Source organism: Lissotriton vulgaris, chromosome 4_1 (genome assembly GCF_964263255.1).
Source record: "Lissotriton vulgaris chromosome 4_1, aLisVul1.2, whole genome shotgun sequence".
NCBI lineage: Eukaryota > Metazoa > Chordata > Amphibia > Caudata > Salamandridae > Lissotriton > Lissotriton vulgaris.
The window spans coordinates 1,122,044,567-1,122,064,892 of NC_141691.1; the positions used below are offsets into that span (position 1 = coordinate 1,122,044,567).

Here is a 20,326-nt window from a genome sequence, read left to right on the forward strand (position 1 = left end):
CGTAATTTCAAGATGGAGTCATGAAAATGTACATTTTTAAATTGACACCATGAACATGTAAATCCTCTTCTTGTGTTTATCCCTCCCTCATAGCATAGCTTCTTTGGCATTCTTTTAGGTGACTTGTTTCCCTCCACTGCTCACATTCAGGTATCTACTTTATTAGGTTTGAGCCTGCGAGGGCATGCGCTAGCACATGCGTCTCACTTGCTAGACACTGTTATTATAAAAATTGCTTGGAGCCACCCACTGCTTACCATTTGTTGGCTTGCATGGCACTCTTCTTTACAACCTTGTAATTCGTCAAGACAGCCCCAACCATTTCTGTTCCACTCTATGGAGCAGGGACCAAGTACTGATTGATTCAGCTTAATCAGTGACCGCACACTGCTCCTGACCTGATTGAGGAACTATGTTTTTTTTTTAATTTTTAGTGCCCTGCAAACAGAAGGCATGTGACTGGTAAAAATGTGCCCTGCAGGACAAAGAAAACTGCAAAGATTTATTTTCTATAGTTAACTATCTTTATAGTTATTCTTTCCTCACTTTGCAACCATGTTTTCTTTTGTTTTTGTTTATGGGCGCTGTTCTCAAAAGATTAAAATTATGTTATTGAAAGCGACATTGATTCTTTCTTATGTGTAATTTCTGAAACTCTGCTTTAAAAAATAATCATGAAGTACACCCCAATCCACTCCACACCAATCTATCCCACCTCATCCCACACAAAATAGCACCACTCAATAGAACCCCCCACCCACCCCACTCCAATGTGCCCCAACAAATTCACCCCACTCCAATCCAAAACAATCTGCCCCACACCAATCCAAAACAAACTGCCCCTCTCAAATCTTCTGCACTCCAATCTGCCCCAGTTCAATCCAAAACAATGTGCCACACTCCAAATCTAAAACAATCTGCCCAACACCAATCTGCCCCACTCCAATCCAAACCAATCTGCCCCACTCCAATCTAAAACAATCTTTCCCACTCCTTTTCTGCCCCACTTTAATCCAAAACAATCTGACCGTCTCTAATCCACCCACTCCAATCCAATACAATCTGCTCACTTCAATGTGCCCCACTCTAATCTGCCACACTTCAGTCCTAAACAGTCTGCCCCACTCCAATCTGCCCACTCTAATTTGCCCCACTCCATTCCAGAACAATGCGCCCCACACCAACTCATCCCACTCCAATCCAAAATCGTCCCCACTCCAATCTGCCCTACTCCAATACAACACAACCCAGCCCACTCCAATCTGCCCCACTCCAATTTGCCCCACTCCAATCCAATCACCTCTCCCCAATCTACCCACTCCATCCCGATTCACCCCACCACAATCCACCTCACACCAGTCCAATCCACTTCAACCATCCCAATCCAATCTACCCCACCCCAATACAATCCACCCACTCCAATCAACAACAATCCAACCCACTCCAATCCAAAGCAATGTGCCCCACTCCAATCTGCCACACACCAATCTGTCCCACTCTACTCCAAAACAATCTGCCACACCCAATCCAAAACAATTTGCCCCACTCCAATCCAAAACAATCTGCCTCACTCAAATCCAAAAGAAGCTTCCCCACTCCAATCCAGAAGAATCTGCCCCCCTCCAGCCCACTCCACTCCACTCCAATCCAATCCATCTCACCCCAATCCAATTCACCTCATCCCAATCCCATACACCCCACTCCAATCCACCTCTCCCCATTCCAGTTCACCCCACTCTAATACAAGCACTGGCGTTGCCAATAGGTCTCGCAGTAGGAAAGTTTGAGCTATTGGTTTTCTAAATGACATTTTATTTTTTTGTTTTGTCATTTACAATGCCAATAGCTTACACTCGCGTAAATGCGAGACTTATTGCATTGCAAATGCTTGTTATTTTATCTCCCGTTATTCCTAGGTTGCTAAAACGCATTCTCCTTGGGTTCGAGCTGGTACAACTAATCAGGGGCAGGTACATCTGGTGTTCTCACACAGCATGCGGTCACTTGTGTTAAAAGCCTGGAAAAGTAAATAAAAAACGGCGCTGTTTCAGATGGCCCACAAATGTGCACATTACACGCTGATGTTTCTGAGAAAGACTAAAACTTGGGGGGTCATGTCCAACTTCCAGCTCAAACCAGTCCTACAAGGCAACCTGAATAAGAATCCGCCCAGCAGCGGGTTGAAAAGCTTGTAAGAAAAACATATTAATCACAGCTTTTCATTGTTCATAAGAAGTAGCTCAAAAAATCCCCAAATCCAGGTCTGGCTTTTAAAAGACATTGTATCACTCTTCTTCACTCTGCCCCTAAACCCTATCGCACTGCTCCCAGAAAGGGCAAGTTAAGTGCTGCTCAAAGCGGTATTCTGGCACAGTGAGGAGTACTGTTAATCTGATACTTCCACCACTAGACATTGTTGTTTTCTGTAAGAGGCACTAGAACGTGTTCTCAGTCCCGGTGCACTCTGGGTATTTCATGAAGAGTGTACATTTGGGAGTGTGAGATAACGAGGTGCCCGGCTGGAGCACTTCCTGTGAAGGGGAGAGGCCAGAACAGTACCGGGTCGGGGTCACGGAACCTCCAATCCCAGAAGAGCAAGAGCCACACAGAGTGTACCGGCATGGTACAGCTTTTATCGACCTTGGGTCAAAGAACGTCTGAGTAGGCCATACAGGGGTATGCAGTAGTAGTTAGTACCCGCCACACCCGAAAAGGTATCAGCAGTAAGTTCTAACGCCACGCAGTCAGCCTGCCGGCTGGAAAGTAATGGGTGCTACTTTACACCATAAAATCTAGCATCCACAAAGGAATCTAGTATGATGGGCATTCTATGTCATTGACTTGACTTGACTTGACTTGACTTGATGTCATTTATAAACATGTACATAAAATATTAGGTTTCCACTTGCACATATCAAATGAGGTTACACGCAAAAGGTGCACACCAATCTATGCACTGCAGAAACATGACAAAAAGCTAGTAAAATTAGTTTTGTTTATAGCATATTAATGACTTCATAATTGGCGCATGGAATATAGAAGTGTGCAAATTATATTTTCCCGGAAATTTTCAAAAATTTAATTTAAAGATCTCTCGAATTTATTTTGCACACGAAATGGTTCAAGAGACAGTGCACATAATCACGTCTTCCTGAAATCTCGAGGTTTACACTTCACAGAACAACACACTACGAGGTTTACCGTTAAAGAAGTATACACAAAATAATGAGCTTTGCAAGACCTATATATAGTCAAAATGCCGAAGCGCACTATTAATTTTAGTGCGGACTGTAGGCACTACATTGACAGTTGACCAAGGTATATTTCACACGTAACATATTATGAAATATCGTTTGCAAAATGCTGATTTCCGGACATGAAATCGTGCAGTTTATGGTTGATATTTCGAGGCCCGCCTGTACACGTTCTACTTAAAATGAGGAGTATTACATGGAGATTATACAGAGTGACGTATGTACAAGGTACACGCATCTGTGAGGCTCACGAACAAACACTCCTTTATTCCCCTGATGCCCTCTGCTTGCCTGTGAGAGGGTTGGGGCCACAGAAGTTTGCCATGAGTGGGCCATCCTCGAGCCTGACGAGGCTAGGTTTGTGAAGTAGAGATGGGGGAGAAAAGGTGGAGTGAGGTGGAGAAACGGAGAGGTGGAAGGAGCATGGAGTTAGTAAAACACTATGAAAAGTGAGACTTGGAGATCGGGCGAGCCAGTTGAACAGGAGGAGGAAAATAAAAGGTGACATATAAAAACAAGAGCGGCCGGGAAACTGAAAGTACGGCCGGCCACCGGCCAGCCATGAATAATTAGGGGAGGAGAAGCCGCAGAGCACACGCTGGGAAAAGCCCTTTGATGTGGTGGCAGCCGTGAAAAAATGCAATTAGGAGGGAGGGAGGGAGGCTGATGCGCGTGCTTGTTTGGTCACGTGATTCACGTGAACTCAAAGAAAACCGCACGAAAAAAACAGTGGTTTCACGAGTATTTTGAGCACTTGAATTCTCGCCATTTCCCATTCCTTCGGAATGGAAAAGGCGAGACCTAAAAATCCACCTAATTCCACTCCATCGCACCCCCAATCCAATACACCTCACTCAAACCAATCCATCTCATTCCAATCCATCCCACCACATTCCAATCTAATCGACCCCACCCCAATCCAATCCAATCCACCCCACTCAAATCTACCACACTCCCTTCCATATCTCTCCATTCCATTCAACCCCACTCCAATCCCCCACTCCAGCCCACCCCACCCCATACCATTTCAATCCACCCCACTCCAATGTATCCACCCCATCCAGTCCACCCCACTTCAAACCACCCCACTCCACTGCAGTCCAATTCACCCCACTCAACTCTAATCAACACTACTCTACCCCAATCCACCCCACCCCAGTTTGGTCCACCCAACTCAACCCAATCCATCCTTCACACCACACTCCAATCTACCCCACTCCAATCCAATCCACCCTACTCCAGTCCAGTCCACCCCCTAGTTCAGTCCAATCGACCCCATCCACTCCACTCTAATTCAACCTACTCCAAACCGCCCTACTAATAATCCAATCCACTCCACCCCGAACCAATCCAATCCAGCTCACCCCATTTCAATGCACCCCACTAAAAACCAATCCACCCCACTCCAGGCCAATCCACCCCATTTCAGGCCAATCCACCCCACTCCAATCCAATCAACTGTACTCCAATCCCCACCCCTTCCAGTCCAGTCCAATCCACCCCTCCACTTCACTCTAATTCACCCCACTCAAAATGACCCTACTGTAACTTAATACACGCCCCACTCCAATCCACCCCCGCCCCAAACCAATCTCATCCACCCCACTCCAATCCACCCAATCCAAACCACTCCAATCCAATCCAGCTCACTCCAGTCCACCCCACCCCACCCCAACCCACCCCACCCCACCCCACCCCAACCCACCCCACCCCACCCCAGTCCATTCCACCCCACTCCAATACTATCCACCCCTCTTCAGTGCAGTCTGATCCACTCCATTCTAATCCTCCCTACTCCACTCGAATTCACCCCACTCCAAACCCCCCTACTCTAATCCAACCCACCCACTCTAATCCAACCCACCCGGCCCCAGTCCTATCCCTCCATTCCAACCCACCCCAAACCAATCTAATCCATCCTACTCAATCCACCCTATTTCAGTTCGGCTCACTCCAATCCACCCCACTCCAATCAATCCAACCCATTCCACTCAATCCAACCCACTGTACCCTAATAGAGCACACCCCAAACTACTTAAATCTAGTCGACTACCTCTATCCGCTCTAACCCACTCCACTCTACGCCACTCCACCCTATGACACACCACTCTACAACACTGCACTCTACGACACACTCAAATCTTTGACCCTCTACTCCCCCTACACCACTCTACGACACTCTACTCCAACATATTCAGTCTACAACACTCTACTTTCCCCAATCCACTCAGGACACTCCACACCACTCATTTTTAGCCATGTTAAATAGCAGTCACACTGGTGTACAACATGGCAAAATCATATTTTATTTTCATTTGCTCATAGAGCTGTTTTTTTTCTTATCACATGCCCATGTCCCCAGGGACTGCAGCCACAGATTCCTGCTCCTGTTCCAGGAATCTGCAGCCTCCTGTGCCTCCTCTCCGTGCGCTGTTTTTTTCATTGTGCCATCCCATTCTCCATGCCATTGGTTAGAAAGAGCAAGAACCGGAAAAGATTACCTCCAGGTTGACCACCGGAAGTGATAGCCTACGTCGGTGAAAAGGAACCCTATTCTAGTTCAAACAGTCGCAACTCCTCCAACAGGGGCAGGCATCCATACCTTGCAAAAAATCATGTTAGAACCCATCCATCCGAGTGGTGTCAGTGGTCTAAATTTGGGGTACTTGCTCATGGCCTAGAGGACCCTTTCTCCAACTACCTCTACTGCCCTACAACCCCCTTACAGCATCATACTTGCCTCTGCCCTCTCATGCCATCTACCTCACCTAGCACAACGGTCTATGTCTCTGCACCTCAAATCTTTCGGAGGGAAATTTCTGGGATAACCCATCTCCAGTCGCAACTCCTGACTCCTTATTCGGTCCAGTGAAAGGAACAAACCTCAGTGGATAGCGACTAGATAGCGATGCAAACCGCATCTTTCCCTCATGAATCCATCCAATTACCATACATTAAAGAAGTAATTGTGTGATTTCACAGCTGTTCACATTTAAACTCGCATGCCTTGCCACAACCTACCTGTCAATTAAAGGAGATGCTGCACACAAACTGTTCCCAGTGAGGCCTGAGTTCCACATGATGTATGTGCCCAAGGTCACAGGAGTCATCAGATGAAAACAGAGAAGACTATAGCAACTGATCACGCAGTACAAACCTTTTAATATGCTTTTATGGAGTGATGTGCGTAAAACACTACCAGTGTGCTTCACACAGCGGTGGCTTTGGCAAAGGAGCGTCACTCCCCTATGAGCACTTTAAAAATCTGCAAAATAAAACGATGATAAAAAGGGTTTGAAACCTATTTTATCATCGTTTTATTTTTCCTTGTGCCGGGGCTTAGGGGCGGGGCCAGGGTGGTGACAGCTGGGGGGTTGTGCTGGACAGTGCCTTCACTGCGCATGTGGGTTTCGCCGGCCATCTCAGTCCAGCCAAACCCATCACAGTGATGCTCCGTTCAATCCAAGCTGCATTGCTAGCGTTGGAGAGAGCAAGCACACACTCCCAGTCTTGTCATGGAGCCAGGGGCAGCTCTAGGCTCATGGCGGCGCTGGGCAGGGAGCGTAGGTAGGGGGCCCGCGGAGGAACACAGGCGCGGAGGCCAGTGAAGAGGGGGGGGGGGTGGTCAGGGTCTTGGGAAGTGGAACAGAGGCCGCCAAATCTCTGCCAGCGGCCGCCACGCAAATATATATTCATGCTCAGAGGATTATTATTAGGCTTTCTTGTTTTCAGTTTCTATTTTTGGTAAATTGTGGTGGGGTTTTTTCAGTGTTTTCAAGTGATTTCAATTCCTTAAAAAACATTTGTTATCAGTGATTACACATTTTCGCGCCGCTAAAAACAACAGAGAAAGTGTATTTCCGGTGTATATGGAACTTTTTGCTTTTATTATTGCTTGCTTTCTGCACTGATAGAACATGGTATATAGACAGTGCACGTATAGTGTATGTGAGGTCCAAATAGATTTTTGCAAATTAAACTTATTGTAGTACACCATACAATACTTCTTCAGTGAGTCTTTGGTCATGTGTGCTCGCTCTTTCCTTCCCATGTAAACGTCTGTGAAAAGACCCTCTCAACATTGGGACTTAAGAAGGGCAACGCCAGAACAGCCAGTACACAATTTGTTAACTCTGGCCACTGACATAGCTTTCCATGCCAATACTGCTGCACTTGAAGATTGCGATTCTCAGGGCAGGTTCTGCAACATTTACTTTGAGCTGGGCGCTTATGCCCTCAGAGTTATTGTAGCAGGCAGAAATGGAGCAGCACTTTTGAAACTACGGAGGAAATTCCCCTATACTGAAGGGTTCTAGAACTTGTGCAGAGTACCTCAGTGAAATTTCATTGACTTCAGATGACATTGGTGCTGAAGGGACATTTCTATGCATCATTGCAAGCCATTTCTCATACATTGTAAAATAAGCGTTCCTGAATTTCTCTTCAACATTGCTTTGCTTGACAAGTAGCAAGCACTCTAACATGGAACATGTTGCAGTGTCAACGTCACTAAAGATGTCACCCAGCGTACTTTCAAGGAGATGTTTCACATCTACACAAATTATGCTGAACGCTTGGCTGACAAGGGTTTTTTCAGACTCTAGTTTTTTTATTATGTCCACTACAGAAGTTATGTTTTCCTGTAAAAATCGAATAATGCATTAGAGTGTACTTTTTTCACATCACTATCAATATGCGACCAAAGATTCTTACATTTCTTGCCTTTGGCATCATCACTCAGCAAAAATTCTGTAAACGGTTGCCACATGGATAATATAGCATTCGTAGCCCCTTGGACTGAGAACCATCAGCTAAGGGACACAGTTGGGATGACTCTTTTTTGGATGCCACACAAAGCACGAAATTGTGAATATTTGCGATTTAATTCCTGTGCACCAGAATGGACTAAAAAGTCAATAGCATCCCTCATTAACTCTGAAGATTGTAAAGATGCTTTCAGCATACCTTCTAACAAGTGGTAAGGATCTCCTACAGGGAATCACTTCAGCTTGGTATTAATTTTGACAGGTCATCACACAGCTTTTTCATATACGTAGCAGAATCACTGCAAATACAAACAATATCACTTCAATCTTTGTTGAACTTGGAAAGAACCTTTTTTGCAGAGCATTTCAAGTGACACTGCATTCCATGTTTTCCAAAAGTCTGGTGTCATGTTTTCACCACTATCTCAGATGCTTGGTGATAGCGCTCTTTATACATATACTTGTCCCTATACCTTGCATTGAATGTTTAAAGCCTGAGGTGTTGGCAATTCACCTACTATCAATACTGACCCACTAGAAACTGTGGGCTGACGTATTAAGGGTTTTTACCCATTCTCTGTGGGTAAATGTGATGACACATATTAGGAAAGATTCTTCTTAAACCAGCCATTTTACCTATCAGTTAAAAAATTAAACGCAGCCAAAATATCAAATATGATTTTGATATTTCCTGATTCTCTACAGTTTATAAAATAATTAAACACGACCTAAAACATGCTCATAAACTCTGAATCTTTAGACCAAAAACCACAAAAGTGAAAAAAGCAAAAGGACGAAGAAATAATGTTTTAGTGCATCCCTAAACAGCAAAACTCAAGCAGAATAATGTTAGCCCAGTCTTTCTTACTGCTAGCTTGTATAACAAAGTTACATTGTATTGGCCCCTTCAGAATGAAAAAAAGGACTCTTTCACTCTCTTTTTCCTTTCTTTGAATAGCATTTAGTTTGTGAGTTGTGCAGGTGTTTTTTCAGTGTTGATATGTTTTCACTGGTGAGGGCTATTTCTCTTTCAGTGGGGTTTTATCAGTTATTGTAATGTAATGTAATGATGATACTTGTAAAGCGCACTGTTACCCCATCTCGGGGTGTCCTGGCGTTGAAGACCGCTGGGGAACCCGTCCTGGCTTTCCCTGTGAGATGGTCCTTTCTGGGTATCTCCAAGGTGAAACCAGGCATCCCCGGCGTCTGTGGGGGGCCGTTGTAGAGATGAGGCAAGCTTAATGCCCAGAGTTGCCGAGTGTGATCTCGGGTTAGAGTAGGCACCGAGGTGAGAATTATCGAGTCCGTTGACCCTGATTCACGACCCTGCCGCGTCGCGAATTGAACCCTGGTCCCGGGCCGTTCTCTGCTTCCGGGTCTGCCGCCTCTAACCAGTGAGCCACACCACTCCACCATTATAGGTTTAAACCTAAAACCCCACAGCCTAATTATTATATTAGGAATATATATTGGTGTGGCGGCCCCTGGGGTTTGGCGGCCCTGTGCAGGTGCACAGCTTGCACATGCCTAAGGCCGCCCCTGATGGAGCACAAATCACCAGCTCTCGGGCCAATCCTGAAGCTACTCTGAAAGCAGTTTGAGGACTGGCCACAGTGATGGCTGGGAGCCTCTGCCTGTTTGGGAGTGAGAAGGAGAGGTCAACAGAAGAGTGCCACGCCATCCTGGAAAGCGCAAGTAAATTCTGATTTTTTTTTTTCCCCATTTGTCTCTGTGGTCCACAATTCCCCCTCCCCCGACCCGCCCCCCCACCCAAACGTTAACAACGATTGTACCTGCTACCTCTGTTGCTTCTCCTTCTCTGGTTTTTTATCCTCTGACAATACCCCCCACATGTCCCCCCACACTGGACCCCATCCCCCACGCCGCCTCTTTTCCCCAACACAAACCGTTCCTGGCTTCACAGGCACACATCCTCAGCAAACCCGCATTTCGAATTCGCACATGACGCTGAACTCTGTGAGCCTCTGGGCGTCCCGTAGTTTATGAGTAGTATATAACAAGCATTGGCAATTATTGTTAATATCAACAATATAGTCATTTTGCAAAAGCATATGCACAGCTGGCTGACCAAACAAATCCAAGCTGTTCTGAAACAATGTACACGCAAATTAGTGCAGCGAACTGGCATTTCTTTACAATATGAAACTACTCCGAGGCAACTAGGTGTGTTGGAATTCTGGGTTTAAATTTAAACTCAGCATCGATTCCCAATTTTTATTTTTAAAAGTGAAAATGTAACTTTTGTAAGTGCTATAAAAGCAGAGAATAAAATAACCATCTGAACCAAGGACGTGCCAGTTTTGCGATATTTTAGTTCTATAATCGAGTGGTCGTGCTTCTGCATATTTCTTGGTAGAAATCATACGATTCAATAAACGAACATTTACAATGTTCTCATCCGAGAATTATGCCTTACCTGATTTTGGCACATGTGTATAGGAGACAGTCTAGGGGTATAGATGACGTATTAGGGCCGAAGGTCAAGCACGCCCTGGTCTTTAGTAAGTGTCATCAGAAACCCTAGGAGTGCATTATTGGACCTCAATTCATGTGTAAACATACACATTTTTGTACATTACATACACCACCTTTTTATGTGCATATGGAATTCCAGTTTATTTTAAATCCAGAATTAATAAAACTACTAATATACTATTATAGGGATTAGTAAACGTCATCAAAATCCCGAAATAACATTATTGGGGCAAAATACATGTTTACATTTGTGTGGGAAGCGATTGGGGTGAGGTGAGGAAAGGACTCTGGGCACCCATAGGACATTTTACCTTGATGTCCTAGGGCGACCATATTTCTGGACTCAAGCCAGAGCACCAAGTGCATTACATCATCAGCACCTGGCCCTCGAAGTGGCAGGCAGAACGTTTGTAGGCCTACCTAGAGATGTGGCATGGACTATAAAGACTCAGAACTTTCTTTGTGCAGCAAATTAACAATCCAGGCAATGTTGTGTAATTGAAAAAGAAAATCCCCGATTCAACACACGCAAAATTTGATACATAAAAATATAAATACACACGTAATTTGTAGATCACCTGCTTAAGAAAAAGTGTGATGAGTTACTGCACATTTTGATTGTGCTATGTTTGTCTTTCATTCTTTGGTGTTCTTTCCAATAGCCAGTTGATTCCTCTTCCCAAAACCTGGGTCGAGGATTGCTGTTTGAGTAAAAGCATTGATTTTTGGCGGGATAATCTAGTTTTCTACCGAAAAGAGTCTGATTAAGGCCAGATTGAAGAAAGCTGGTCCGCTTGCCCTCATTTCAAGTGTCCAAGCGTCAAGGAATCGACTCCTCTGCCTTGGAGGCTGTTGTGGTTTGGGAAAACGTGGGTCATTTTAATATATTTAGAGTCGTTTCTGCAGGAATCTTGAAGAGTTACATGAGCCAGGATACCCCCACGGGTGAAAGTGCGCCTTACAAATACTCCTAATATAACATGAGAAATATACTGTTATATGAGATATATGTGGCAGTGCTTGAGGATAAAGTTAGACTTCGTCTCTACGGGTGATGTCGCGGTAAGGTGAAACGTGCAGGTTACACATTCCTCTGCTTCTATGTAGAAAAAAATGCAAATTACAACCCTCCAGCAATGGAGAGGAATTTGATTTTTGGGCAACAATATGTATTCTGTACTCAGATATAAGAGCTTTGGCCTAATTCAATTTTATGCATTTTAGCCGTGGATGAAATGAAAGGTTTGCTGAAACTACGTTTGACAAATTTGCATCCTAGGTTATAGTTCAGAATGAGCCTACACGGGAATAGAAGGATACCCACCGCCTAAGAGATACCATCTGTGTGAACCAAGCACATGTACAAAGGGCGAAGCAGGAAATGCATCTTCACACGGGTGAAAACATAGTAAATTACAAAAAATGCAAACAGAAAAAAGACTGTAGTAAGTTATTGTGCATTGCTAGAAGACTTCACATTAGTAGCTTAGAGGTGAAAGTGAGTCAATCTGCAGAGTGACCTATTACACTCTAACTACTTTCACACTCTAGACGAGTCTAGGATGATGATCTTGGGCATGTGACATAATCAGCCAGAATATAGATATGTGCTTGTTTACCTCATGCATTCCAGCCTAAACACATCATCAGACTCACTTACCATTTTCTTACGTGCTCAGTCACAGCTTTGCTCCTCAAGGTGTTTGGACGCACAGTCATGCTGCCCGCCTACCCCCACGTTCCTGCACTGCGCATTGTCGCGGAGGTACCTCTGTTGTGTATCCATCAGTCTATTCACTCCCTTAGTGTGTATTCGCTGAACGGTAACACACCATTACTCATACTACTTTGTTCTGCCAAAATGAAGGCAATACTGACTTTTGCAGCCTGTTTCTCGCCCCTCAGCTTCACGTCAGGCACCACGACTGTGATCAGTTACAGCTATGGCGAACATAAGGCAAGCATTATGTAGACCGATCACATCTTTGACTGAATCTCATTTTAATATTGTCCTACACCCAAATGGGCAGCAACTAGAGATGAGCAGGAAATTTAGCCGGGTCAAAAAAAATTGTCACTGAACTTAAAGCGCACCTTCTGGCATTAGGGGTCATAGTGATGGTTGGCAAAGTAGTGGCAGGCACACCAGTGATCGGAACATGAGTTATTAATTCCGATTTGCAGTATGCAAAAAGAACAATTGATGGACAGAATGCAGAACAATGTCATACATTCACCCCAGTACAGAGATCTGGCCTAAATCCATCGTTTTTTTTGCTCACCATTCCATTCCAGTTTGAACCCAGCCATATGCAAATCAGTTTTGACCCTGCGCCTGAAGGGAACAGTCCAGCCCGAACTGCCAGGCCAGCTCCTCCCTGGACTGGAAACAAGCATTCTAGGACCAATTTCGGGCTTTCAGCCCTCATCAGCCAGGATAGCTTGACTCCAGTGGTATGGAAAGCACGGGACCCATGTCTGGGTATACCCGTCCCACTCGGGGTGACAAATGCAAAAAGAACAATTGATGGACAGAATGCTGAACAATGCCATACATTCACCCCATTACAGAGATCTGGGCCTAAATACATCGTTTTTTTGCTCACCATGCCATTCCAGTTTGGACCCAGCCATATGCAAATCAGTCTTGAACCTGGCACGGGTATGCCCAGACGTGGGTCCTGTGCTCTCCGTGCCACTGGAGTCAAGCTATCCTGGCTGATGAGGGCTGAAAGCCCGAAACTGGTCCTAGGATGCTTGTTTCCAGTCCAGGGAGGACCTGGCCTGGCAGTTCGGCCTGGACTGTTCCCATTGGGCGCAGGGTCAAGAATGATTTGCATATGGCTGGGTCCAACCTGGAATGGCATTTTTTAGTTTTAAACACCCAGCAAATACAGCATGAAAGGACATACCAAAGCATACCAACAAATATCCATCTCCCACCCCCAACCCCTGAGATTATCCTGCCCGCCCCACCCTGGCTGGTCCTTTAGGAAAAGATCAAAGGAAGAGAAAAAGAACAACAGAAACACTCCTACTGGCATGAGAGACCCCCAACAAAAAAAAACAGACAAAAGACACTGACTTTACATGTAGCTACAAGATCTTGCGACTATTACAAACATAAAACATAAGGGCCATTTGGGCCTTAAACATTAAATTACTTATATGTTATTCTTTAGCTCCTATCCCCAATATCCTGGCTGTCCTTGAACAATCTAATCAGGGGGGCCCAGATACCCATCCCCTTGGCCCTTGCTCTCTGTCCCCTCCTAGCATATATTGAAGTCTCAAGCCTAAACACTGCCAAGAACCTCACCAGCCATTGCTGACCCGTAGGTGGAGTAGGATCGAGCCAGTGAGTAGCTAAACAAAGTCTGAATACTATCATAGCTACAAAGAGAAAGGTCTGGACCTGGGCTGGTAAATAAGAGATGCTCACTCCCAGGACAATCAGCTGTGGTGTCATCTCAATTTGTTGACCCAGATGGGATTCAAGAATCATAGCAACTTCCCTTTTAATTATATCCAGATCGGGCAGGAAGCAAACATATGTACGATGTCTGCTGCAGGATAGTTACAGCGTGGACATACTGTTCCCGCCCCTCCTCCCCATTTCAAAATCTTCTCCGGTGTTATATACCAATTAAACCAAGTCTTAAAGCATATACATGAGGTTTGGGGCATAATAAGTGAATCTTCTACTTCCCCTAGTTCAACCTGTAACCGCTCCTACCAGCGATCACAATGTTTGGGTAGATCATCAGTCATCGTCTCATTTAGTTGTTTATAAATCCCACCCAGTGTCCCTACCCACTTAAGTAACATCTCCACCAGTGTCACCCTGGTGAAGCCACTGCTGCCTTCCAGTTTCCTCGCAAAAAAATCTCTAATCTGGAGATATTTAAAAAACTGCCTGTTATCGATCCCAAAAGTTTCTTTAATCTTGTCAAAAGAGCACACCCCAGCTGTTTCCATAATATCGCCAACCCTCCTGACACCTTTGTCGTGCCATATTTTCATATACCCATCCTTAAAAATACAAGGAAGTGATTCATTACCATACAGAGGGGTATAAGCATGTATGCAACCCAGCCCGAGTTTTTTTCAAACTTAAGTCCAGATTTTAAAAGCACACATCAATGTCTTGAACTTTACCCATTTGTAATAATTAAAATCAGTATATTGAATGAGACACCCCCTAGCCCCTGACCCCAATAAAAAATCATAAATTGATGCAGGAGCCGCCTCTTGTACCTGATCAGGTTCAACCCTAATTAGACTTCCCAATTTTAATAGTATAGCAGCCCAATGAGATAGCTGTAAATTGGGGACCACCTACCTGCCTCTGTTCCTAGGAAATGTCAGGAATTTTAGCACTCTCCGAGGGCGACAATTAGCCCAAAGAAATTTAGTGAACAACTGATTCATATTTAAACCAAGTATCGCCCTGAAAAAATTTAATTTTTTTGGGCAAAAACACCATCTTAATGACATTGCATCTTCCTATCAGGCTTAGCTTGAGATTATCTATGCGGTTAAAATATGTTTTACATTTTAAAAGCAATGGATTCAAATTAGTTTCATCAATTTTAGACACATCTGTCATTATTTCCACCCCTATATATGTTGCCTTCTGAACGACCCGGGGGTCATAGATCTGAAGTCCCTTACTGACCACAACCAGGGTTTTATTAGAATTAAGTCAATATCCCGATATATGCCCGAAAATCTTAGCCTCTTTTTTAATTTCAACTAGTACACAAAGTGGATTAGGGGTCATAATAGCTAGATCATCTGCTGGATCTTAGTGTTCCCCCCTTACTGCGTATAGCTAAAATCTGGTTGTTATCTATTAATTTCCTAACGAAGGGGTCAATATACAAAGCAAATAAAAGGGGAGAGCACAGGCACCCCTGACGTGTCCCCCTGCTAATTAACACTGGGCCTGATAATTCTCCCATAATAGCAATTCTAGCCACCGGGTTAATGTGCATTATTGAAATCGCCTTGATGAAGCCTGTACCAAATCCTTTACTCTCCAGTGTAGCCCACAGAAACGGCCAGGAGACCCTATTGAAGGCTTGCTCCACATCTAACAGTATCAACACGATAGGGTCTCCCGCAATCCCTGCCGCATCAAAAAGAGCTATCACCCTCTGTATGTGATCTATTGTGCTCCTACCGAGAACAAACCCATGTTGGGTGGGTGAGACCAGCTTCTTAATCACGGCGGTTAGGTGATTTGCCAAAATCTTTGCATAAACCTTTATATCACTATTAATTAATGTAATAGGCTGATAAGACCCCAGCTCTTTACCCGATTTCCATTTTTTAGGAAAGAACACAATGTTAGCTGAACCCCATGATCCAGGTGCCTTCTGCCCAGACTGTGCCTTGAGAAAGACACCGGCCATAAGTTCTACCAAGCAGGGAGCCAGTTTTTTATAGAATACACCTGGAATAGAAACGGTACCAGCCGCATTCCCGTTAACCAGGGAGCTGATAATGTCCATAACTTCTTCAATCATAATAGGTATTTCCAATACTTCTCTTTCTTCCCTAGTTAGTTTCCTCCCAGAAAGCTCTGCTATATAATCCTGAATTTCTTCCTCCTTTCCCGTGATTTCTTCTGTATAAAGCTGTTGATAAAATCACTGAAAAGCAGCCCAAATATCTGAGGCCTCTGAAACTAACCCATCTTGAGGATCATCCATTTCAAGAATTGCTCCCTGTGTCACCCTTTCTCTGGTGTGAACCGATAGTATTTGTCCAACTCGCTCGCTACATTCGTACATTTTGGTACTCCACGCTGCATATTTCCCTGCTGCTTTGCTTGTTGAGACTTCTAAAATTCGAGATTTAGCTAGTGCTACCTGAATTTGCACCTGGACCACATCTACCCCATCCATAATAGTTTCTACTAGTTGTGCCTCCGCCTCAGCTAGCTTGTCATAAAGGTCATGCACATAACGTTTGCCCGCTTTCTGAGACCCCCCAACACTACCTTGAGGTTTCTCCTCTTATCCCAGCTTTCAGAGCATCCCATACAATATCAGCATACATGTTACCCTTATTCTCAGATATAAATCTAGGAATCCATACGATCATATGTGCAATATATTCCTGATCATAAAGGAGTGCCCTATCAAAAGTCCACCGTGGTAACTCTTTTTTAGAGGCTTGAAGTGGGATCTCTAGGACTAGCGGGTTATGGTCAGACATTAATATAATCCTTTTTTTGACACCAAATGTGATTTAGGTTCTGAGTCTTTGAAGTTTAATGTTGGGGTTCTGTTTCTTTTGAAGTGTGCATTTTTCTTTCTCTTCTTCCCTATTGAAAGGATATCTATCACAGCAGGAAGAACTATGAAGTTGATAGACCCAAAAAACGGTTTGTGGGAATGACCAGAGTTCACACCTGGATGTTAGCCACAGTGATATGTGCATCAAAAGGTTAATCATGGGCTCCCAGTTCTATTCTTTATAATTCCCTTAAAAGCCCTATCTCCTTCCTGAGAAGTGTCCAGGCCCCTTCCTTGTGATCTATCACTGAATCAAAGAGCAATATTTTGAAATGTAAAGGGGGATTTTCTTTCTCCCTTCCTCCAGTGTGTGTCTCACCCAGCTCACAGGAATGCAGCAATGTACAAATCTGTCTTGGAGGATTCCTCTACTCCTCATGTCTTCACCAGGAGGTCTAGGGTTCTCAGAATGGAACCCAGGGTCCTCCTTATAATGTACCATTGCATGTACACTTGCTCTCAGTGTACTTTCACAACACATATACCCTCCAGTAGTTTTACCTCCATGCATTGTGGTAACTAAGACACACACATTCAGAATGCACACACTGTGCAGTACTGTAGAATTTCTGTATTGTACCAGGGTGTGCTATTTGCAAACACACACACTACTAGCACACACAAACACCCTCCATGTGTGTGCTGCCGAACACATCACCATTCATGTATTGTACTTCCCACAAGCACACATACGCCCAGCACATGCTTTTATTGCGCATGCACTGCACAGCACTACATCTCTCATGAAATGCATTCCTCGCATGCATACATGCACACAGTACATGCACTAACCACACATATACTGCACAATACTGCTTTACCTTTGTATTGTACCCTTCCCAGACATCCATCCATTGAGCCCAATCAATACTCCTGCGCTACGCAGCACTTTGCCTCTATCTGATGTAGGCCGAAGGTGAGCTAAGCACAAGGTAGCGGAACTTTAAAATGGTGAGTGAGCCTCTAGGCCTCACTCCAGTGACACGGGGTAAAAAGGACTTGTGCACTTCTACTGATCACTACACGGTATGATGCCACCACTGCTCACATGCTGCACTTGGTGAACCTTCCACCATTTTGAGGGTAACACTTCGGCTTTTTGTCATAATTGAGTCGCAAAAGCGCATGTGAAGAAGCCTGCAACAAATGGCAGCAAAAAAAAGAAGCAGGTTCTAAAGTTTGCTTTGGACTGTACCCATCCCGTAGACGATGGCATGATGGATGTGTCTAACTTTGAGCAGTTCTTGCACGAACAAATCAAAGTGAATGGGAAAACTGGTAATCTCGGGCGCGGTGACCATAGAGAGAAGCAAGAGTGAAATAACTGTAACTTCAGAAGTCCCCTTTTCTAAGATGTGTCTGAAGTACCTAACTAAGAAGTACCTGAAGAAAAATAATCTGCGGAATTGGTTGCGTGCTGTTGAAAACACAAAGGAAAGCTAGGAGCTGAGATACTTCCAAATTAATCAGGACGAAGAGGAGGAAGATGAGGATTATAAAAATATTGGAACATTTTTGTATAGAAATTTCCTGAAATAAAATCAGTGAAAATAAAATAAGTAAATAAATGAGGGTAACACTTTGGGCGCCCCTCCCGGTCCAACGAGACCACAATCTGTGATACAAGCCCATGTCATGGTTCACACACATGATCTGTGTTTGCCTATGACAAAACAATCAGCATTAGGGATTCAGACAACAGTACAGTGGGGCACTTAGGACAGGGGTACATGTCTCTTACCATTCGGAGGCCTTTTCCATCTGAAAAATCTCCAAGAAGCTGGGGTTTTCATAGTGCAGATTTGTGTGTTCAACTTTACATTTTTGCCCCATATTTATCTATACCACCTACAGTGCTTGTTGTATTGTGTTGGCTATTTAGGTTGTTCTGTGAGAATCTGTATGGTGATTTGTACATGATATGCACTAGAAAATCAATATTGCATGAAAGTTGCCACTCTTTTTTGACGTCCCAGAAAGGTAATTTGAGCAATGCTAGTAGTGGTGGGCTGTGGGGACAAACACGTTTCAGACCTCCATCTGCGTTGGGTTAGTGAGGCGAATACTAGTACAAAACCAAAATGGTACCATGCCAACTCTTTTAATGCCAACTCTCCTTTCACAGCTTGATGACTGCACTCTGCAGCTGTCCCACAATGGAACCTATCTGGATTTGGAATCAACCCTGGCAGAACAACGAGATGAACTGGAGGGTTTCCAAGAAGACTCTGGGTGAGTGACTCAATTGCTGAAATTAAATCCTTTGGGCATTTTAGGATGAATGATTAGCAAAAGTTCTATGCAGGACTTAAGGAATGAAAGCAGTGAAGGACATAATGTCTCATTTATCATCTTATTTGTTGCTCGTGGACTAAAGTTAACTGCTCTGGAGTAAATTACTCCATGTGTAAGGAGGCACTTTAGTAACATTTAGGAAACAAGCTGCCCTTGTTTTGGCACTCTGTTATGGTGCAATGGTGCCCATGATGCAGCGGGCGCCTTTGGACTGGGCAGAGTGTGTGGGTCAAAACACCGGTACATCTGCATGTGCTATACATGGCGTAGACTCATCCACTGACAATATTAAAGCGTGATTTTGTTATTTGTTGAACAAGGCATATCATTGCCGTCTAGAGTGCCATGGGGGCAGCCTTATTCCTTCAAATAGCCCAAATTTTCTTTGTCTGGATTTAACAAACAGAGGTTTTGAAGAAAGGGTGCAAAAGATTGTATTGCCATTTCCAGAGCAAAATAGCATGGAATGAATGAACCCTGCAGTGTGCATTGGCCTCACGTCAGGACACTTCACTTTGCATCCAGTGATGCTCTAGTGCAAATATACACTAAGGCCTTTTGTGCAGGTATTCGAATGAAGATGCACGTCATATTATTGAATCCAGTAATAGCAGGATGCACAGTAAGTTGTTTGATGATAACACTGCACCCCTTGTATGCACCCTCCAATCGCCCCATTAGCATTCTCAGGCCAACCAATTATCTCACAGTGTCCTACAGCCTGAGTTGATGCTTAACTTAAACCAGCTTAAGGTGGAGTAAGTGAAAATGGAAAGAACACGCGCGTCCATCCTGCCCCATGTGTGATGTGTGTGTCTACTGCAATATTTGTCTCTTACATTTTCTAAGCATTTTGAGGCTGAACCAAGGCATTTAGAGCAAAAATACTTTACTGTTCCAAGTACACCTTTGCAGCTTCCACTACACACCATGGCAGTCACTGCATGCATAATCCTAGAACAATGCCTGGTTATGGTTTTAAGTGAAGGAACCATAGAAAAACTTAGTTTGCTGAAATATCCTTTGCAATACATAAACTCCAAACTATAAAGAGTTAAATCTTTATAGACACTCAACTATAGACAGCTCTCGAACACACAAAAATATCTGTACAAAATGTGACCTGTACTTAATCCAAAAACCTGCCAAACTCACTTCCCCAGCTTTTCAGAACTGGGCTGCCCCAGTACACTAATTTCTGTGCCTGACT

At 44.2% G+C, this 20,326-nt stretch overlaps 1 protein-coding gene and 1 pseudogene across 7 annotated transcripts in view; both read left to right on the forward strand.

Moving 5' to 3' along the window:
• The window catches only part of FHOD3 (formin homology 2 domain containing 3), a 1,375,152-nt gene that overhangs the window by 102,843 nt on the left and 1,251,983 nt on the right, over window positions 1-20,326 (forward strand). For all 7 annotated transcript variants that reach the window (XM_086965361.1, XM_086965359.1, XM_086965360.1 and 4 more), the window contains exon 2: window positions 18,947-19,053. In XM_086965361.1, the coding sequence (XP_086821487.1) occupies window positions 18,947-19,053 (107 nt within the window). The remainder of the gene's footprint in view (window positions 1-18,946; window positions 19,054-20,326) is intronic.
• Window positions 9,637-18,360, forward strand: LOC147722966 (large ribosomal subunit protein eL22 pseudogene; annotated as a pseudogene).